We start from the raw sequence: 6,039 nt of genomic DNA, 5'->3' as shown, positions 1-6,039 counted from the left end.
TGGGTGGTGGGATGGAGGGGTATAGTGGAGGGGTGTTGGGTAGTGGGATGGAGGGATAGAGTGGAGGGGTGTTGGGTGGTTGGATGGAGGGGTAGAGGAGGGGTGTTGGGTGTTGGGATGGAGGGGTAGAGTGGAGGGGTGTTGGGTGTTGGGATGGAGGGGTAGAGGAGGGGTGTTGGGTGGGTGGGATGGAGGGATAGAGTCGGGGTCGGTGGGTAGTGGGCTGAGCGGGGGTCTCGTGTCGGGGTGTTGGGTCGTGGTTTGCGGGGTCCGTCCAGGGGTGTTGGGTGGTGGGATGGAGGGTAGAGGAGGGGTTTTGGATGGAGGGATAGAGGAGGGGTGTTTGGTGGGTGGGATGGAGGGGTAGAGGAGGGGTCTTGGGTAGTGGGATGGAGGGGTATAGTGTAGGGTGTTGGGTTGTGGGTTTGAGGGGTAGAGTTGAGGGGTGTTGGGTAGTGGGAGCGAGGGTAAGAGTGGCGGGGTGTTTGGTACTGGGATGGAGGGTATAGTGGAGGGGTGTTGGGTAGTGGGATGGAGAGGTAGAGGAGGGGTGTTGGGTGGTGGGGATGGAGGGGTAGAGGGAAGGGTATTGGGGTGTTGGGATGCAGGGGTAGAGTGGATGGTGTTGGGTAGTGGGATGGAGGGGAAGAGTAGGCGGGGTGTTGGGTGGTTGGATGGAGGGGTAGAGTATAGGGGTCTTGGGTGGTGGGATGAAGGGATAGATGAGGGGTGTTGGGTAGTGGGATGGAGGGGAAGAGTGGAAGGGTGTTCGGTGGTGGGGTGGAAGGGTAGAGTTGAGGGGTGCTGGGTAGTGGGATGGAGGGATAGAGTGGAGGGGTGTTGGGTGGTGGGATAGAGGGGTAGAGTGGAGGGGTGTCGGGTAGTGGGATGGAGAGGTAGAGTGGAGGGGTCATGGGTGTTGGAATGGAGGGGTAGAGTGGAGGGGTGTTGGATGTTGAGATGGAGGGATAGAGGAGGGGTGTTGGGTAGTGGGATGGAGGGATAGAGTAGAGGGGTGTTGGGTGGTGGGATGGAGTGGTAGAGGAGGGGTGTTGGGTAGTGGGATGGAGGGGGAGAGTGGAGGGGTCTTTGGGTAGTGGGGTTGAGAGATAGATTGGAGCGGTGTTGGTTGGTGGGATGAAGGAGTAGAGTGGAGGGGTGGTGGGATGGAGGGGTAGAGTGGAGGGTCGTATGTGTGATTTTTTTTTTTATGGAGGGGTAGAGTGGCGGGGTGTTGGGTATTGGGATGGAGGGATAGGGTGGCGGGTTGTTGGGTAGTGGGATGGAGAGGTAAAGAGTGGAGGGGTTTTGGGTGGTGGGATGGAGGGGTAGAGTGGAGGGGTGTTGGGTGGTGGGATGGAGGGGTAAAGTGGGAGGGGTATTGGTTGTGGGATGGAGGGGTAGAGTGGAGGGATGTGTTGGGATGGAGGTGTAGAGGAGGGGTGTTGGTTGGTGGGATGGAGGGGTAGAGTGGAGGGGTGTTGGGATGGAGGTGTAGAGGAGGGGTGTTGGGTTGGGGGCGGTATTGAGGTGGTAAGAGGAGAGGGGTTGTTGGGTGGGTTGGATGGAGGTGATTAGAGAGAGGAGGTTTTGGGGTAGTGGGTATGGGAGGGGTATAGTGTAGGGGGGGTTTGGGTAGTGGGTTTGAGGGGTAGAGTGGAGGGGTGTTGGGTGGTTGGATGGAGGGTAGAGTGGAGGGGTGTTGGGTGGTGGGATGGTGGGGTAGAGGAGGGGTGTTGGGTAGTGGGATGGAGGGGTATAGTGTAGGGGTGTTGGGTAGTGGGTTTGAGGGGTAGAGTGGAGTGGTGTTGGGTGGTGGGATGGAGGGGTAGAGGAGGGGTTTTGTATGGAGGGATAGAGGAGGGGTGTTGGGTGGGTGGGATGGAGGGGTAGAGGAGGGGTCTGGGGAGGGGGGAAATGAGGGGTATATTTGTTTTGTTTGGTAGTGGTTTGGGGTGGTAGAGTTAGGGGTGTTGGGTAGTGGGAGGGGGGGAAGAGTGGCGGGGTGTTTGGTACTGGATGGAGGGTATAGTGGAGGGGTGTTGGGTAGTGGGATGGAGAGGTAGATGAGGGGTGTTGGGTGGTGGGATGGAGGGGTAGAGTGGAAGGGTATTGGGTGTTGGGATGGAGGGGTAGAGTGGATGGGTGTTGGGGTGGTGGGGTGGGGGTGATGGAGGGGGGTCCTTGGGGTTTGGGTTCGGGCTCGGTGGGGTGTTTGGAGGGCGGTTTTGGAAGGGGTTTGGTTGGTGGCTGGCGGTCGGTGCGGGGTTTTGGTTGGGGTGCGGGCGGGTGTGGTTGGGGGGGCCTGGCGGGTGCTCGCGGGGTTTGGGTTTTGGGGGTTTGGCTGGAGTGTGGGCGGGGTGGTTGGTCGTGGTGGCGGGGTAGGTGAGGGGGCCCTTGGGTGGGGGGTTGAGAGACAGTGGAGGGGGGGTTGGTTGGTGGGTGGCAGGGGTAGGTGGCGGGGTGTTGGGAGGGGGGGTAGAGTGGAGGTGTGTTGGAATGGAGGGGTAGAGTGGCGGGGTGTTGGGTATTGGGATGGGAGGGATAGGGTGGCGGGTTGTTGGGTGTGGGATGGAGGAGTAGAGTGGAGGGGTGTTGGGTGGTGGGTGGGGGGTGATGGAGGGGTGTTGGGTGGTGGGTTTGAGGGGTAGAGTGGGGGGTTGGTGTGTGATGGAGGGTGAGTGGGGGATGTTGGGATGGGGTGTCAGCGGATGTTGGTTTTTTTGGGATGGCGGTCGCGTGCGGGTTTGGGTGTGGCTGGAGGGGTTTCCGGGGTGGGCTGTTGGGGTTTGGGCTGGCGGGTCCGGCGGGGTTTGGGTTGGTGGGCTGGCGGGCTGGGAGGGGTTTTGGGTCTGGCTGGAGGTTTAGTGTTGGTGTTGGGTAGGGGGGGCTTTCGGGGGTCGGTGGCGGGGTGTTGGGTGGTGGCTGGGGGGGGGTGAGTGGAGGGGTGTTGGTCGGTGGGATGGCGGGTAGGGGGGCGGGTGTTGGGTAGTGGGTGGAGGGGTTCGTGGTGGGGGTGTTTGGGTGGTGGGATGGAGGGGTAGAGTGGAGGTGTGTTGGGATGGAGGGGTAGAGTGGCGGGGTGTTGGGTATTGGGATGGAGGGATAGGGTGGCGGGTTGTTGGGTATTTGGATGGAGAGGTAGAGTGGAGGGGTTTTGGGTGGTGGGATGGAGGGGTAGAGTGGAGGGGTGTTGGGTAGTGGGATGGAGGGGTAGAGTGGAGGGGTTTTGGGTGTTGGTGGCGGGTGGTGGGTGGGGTTGGTGGTGGGCTGGAGGGTCGTGGCGGGGTCTTGGGCTGGGGTGTAGGCGGGTTGTTTGGGTTGTGGGCTGGGGTGGTTTTGGAGGGGTGTTGGGGGGGTTTTGGCTTGGGGGTCCTGTGAGCGGTTTTTCCTTTCGCCTTTGTTGGTTTTTTTTTGTTTCCTGGGGTTTTGCTTTTTCGGGGGTTTGTTTGTCAGGGCGTATTTGTTTGGGTTTTTTGGGTTGGGTGGCGGGTTCGTGAGTGAGGGGGTTTGGGGGTGGGCTGGCGGGGTCGGGAGGGGTGTTTGGGTGGGTGGGCTTGGTGGCCCTCCCCGGGGTTTTTTTGGGGCCGGCGGAGGGTCTCGTGTCGGGTGTTGGGTCGTGGTTTGCGGGTCGCGTGGAGGGGTGTTGGGTGGTTGGGTGGCGGGGTCGAGTGGAGGGTGTTGGGTGGTGGTCTGGTGGGGTGGGGGGGTCTTCGGTGTGGGATGCGGGGTCTACGTGTATGGGTGTTGGGTAGGTGGGTTTGTGGGGTAGTGGCAGTGGTGTTGGGTGGTGGGTGGAGGGTAGAGGGAGGGTTTTGTTTGTAGGGGTAGTGGACGGGGTGTTGGGTGTGTGGGCTGGAGGTGTAGAGAGGTCTTTGGTTAGTTGGTATGAGGGGTATGTGTCAGGGTTGTTGGGTGTGGTGTTTTGCAGGGTGTTGGGGTTGTTGTGGGTGTGGGCGCGCAGGGAGAGTGGCGGGGTGTTTGGTCACTGGGTGGAGGGTATCGTGTGGGAGGTGTTGGTGTGGGATGGCGAGTCGATCGGGGGTGTTTGGGTGGTGGGCTGGCGGGGTCGCGTGGGCGGTCTTGGGTGTTGGGACTGGAGGGTAGATGGATGGGTGTTGGGTGTGGTGGGGTAGGCGTGGGGGTGTGGGTGGTTGGATGGAGGGGTAGAGTATAGGGGTCTTGGGGTGGTGGGATGGAGGGATAGATGAGGGGTGTTGGGTAGTGGGATGGAGGGGAAGAGTGGAAGGGTGTTCGGTGGTGGGGTGGAAGGGTAGAGTTGAGGGGTGCTGGGTAGTGGGATGGAGGGTAGAGTGGAGGGGTGTTGGGTGGTGGGATGGAGGGATAGAGGAGGGGTGTTGGGTAGTGGGATGGAGGGATAGAGTGGAGGGGTGTTGGGTGGTGGGATGGAGGGGTAGAGTGGAGGGGTGTCGGGTAGTGGGATGGAGGGGTAGAGTGGAGGGGTCATGGGTGTTGGAATGGGAGGGGTAGAGTGGAGGCGTGTTGGGTGGTGAGATGGAGGGATAGAGGAGGGGTGTTGGGTAGTGGGATGGAGGGGTAGAGTAGAGGGTGTTGGGTGGTGGGATGGAGTTGGAGGAGGGGTGTTGGGTAGTGGGGATGGAGGGGTAGAGTGGAGGGGTCTTGGGTAGTGGGTTGAGAGATAGATTGGAGGGTGTTGGTTGGTGGGATGGAGGGGTAGAGTGGAGGGGTGTTGGGATGGAGGGGTAGAGTGGAGGTGTGTTTGGATGGAGGGGTAGAGTGGCGGGGTGTTGGGTGGTTGGATGGAGGGTGAGTACTGGGGTCTTGGGTGTGGGGCTGAGGGATAGTGGGGGTTGGGTAGTGGTGGAGGGATAGGTGGAGGGTGTTCGGTGGTGGGGTGGAGGGTAGGTTAGGGTGTGCTGGGTTGTGGGATGGCGGGTAGAGTGGAGGTGTTTGGTGGTGGGCTGGCAGGCGTCGGTGAGGGGTGGTTGGGTGTGGGCTGGAGGGTGCAGTGGCGGGGTTTTGGTGGTGGGATGGAGGGGTAGAGTGGAGGGGTGTCGGGTAGTGGGATGGAGGGGTAGAGTGGAGGGGTCATGGGTGTTGAAATGGAGGGGTAGAGTGGAGGGGTGTTGGGTGCTGAAATGGAGGGATAGAGGAGGGGTGTTGGGTAGTGGGATGGGGGGTAGAGTAGAGGGGTGTTGGGTGGTGGGATGGAGTGGTAGAGGGGGGTGTTGGGTGTGGACTGGAGGGTCAGCGTGGAGGGTGTTGGGTAGTGGGGTTGAGATCGCTCTTGTAGGGGGTGTTTGGTTGGTGGGCATGGCGGGGTCGCGTGGCGGGTGTTGGGCTTGAGGGTGGTGGAGGTGTGTTGGGATGGAGGGGTAGAGTGGCGGGGTGTTGGGTATTTGGATGGAAGGATAGGGTGGCGGGTTGTTGGGTAGTGGGATGGAGAGGTAGAGTGGAGGGGTTTTGGGTGGTGGGCTGAGGGGTACGCGTGGCGGGGTGTTGGGTGGTGGGTGGCGGGGTAGCGTGGCGGGTTTGGGTGTGGGCTGGCGGGTACGCGTGCCAGGGCTGTTGGGCATGGCGGTGGTGCGGGGGTTTGGTTGTGGGCATGGCGGGGTCGCGTGGGCGGGGTGTTGGGCTGGCGGTGTAGAGGAGGGGTGTTGGTTGGTGGGATGGAGGGGTAGAGTGGGGGGGTGTTGGGGGGTGGGATGGGGGGGGGTAGAGGAGGGGTGTTGGTTGGTGGGATGGAGGGGTAGAGTGGAGGGGTGTTGGGTGGTGGGATGGAGGGGTAGAGTGGAGGGGTGTTGGGTGGTGGGGTTTGTGCGGATGCTGTTTCGAGAAATATACACAATTAAATATAAAGCTGTACTTTTAACTCACATCATTGGTTATGACCGGTTTTCCTTTTTCTCCCTCCGTTATTTCTCATTGCTGCTTTTCATCTTTTCCGGCGAAATGTCCTTAATCAATACCCGCTACCAAATCGAACTTATTTATTATCAAATTCACAAATTCTTGGGTCCCTGTGCCAGAGACAAACTCGGAACCCGATAAACTGGG

The 6,039-nt window shown here is 60.6% G+C and overlaps 1 protein-coding gene across 1 annotated transcript; it reads right to left on the bottom strand.

Annotated features, from left to right (window-relative positions):
• Positions 1–3,902: 3,902 nt before the first annotated feature.
• LOC117326403 (proline-rich extensin-like protein EPR1) lies at positions 3,903–5,558 on the bottom strand. The gene has a single exon (XM_033883149.1). The coding sequence runs from the start codon at positions 5,556–5,558 to the stop codon at positions 3,903–3,905; it is 1,656 nt and encodes a 551-aa protein (XP_033739040.1).
• Positions 5,559–6,039: the final 481 nt, after the last annotated feature.

The sequence above is a fragment of the Pecten maximus genome, chromosome 4, assembly GCF_902652985.1.
Source record: "Pecten maximus chromosome 4, xPecMax1.1, whole genome shotgun sequence".
NCBI lineage: Eukaryota > Metazoa > Mollusca > Bivalvia > Pectinida > Pectinidae > Pecten > Pecten maximus.
This window is presented reverse-complemented; position numbering and strand designations above follow the sequence as displayed.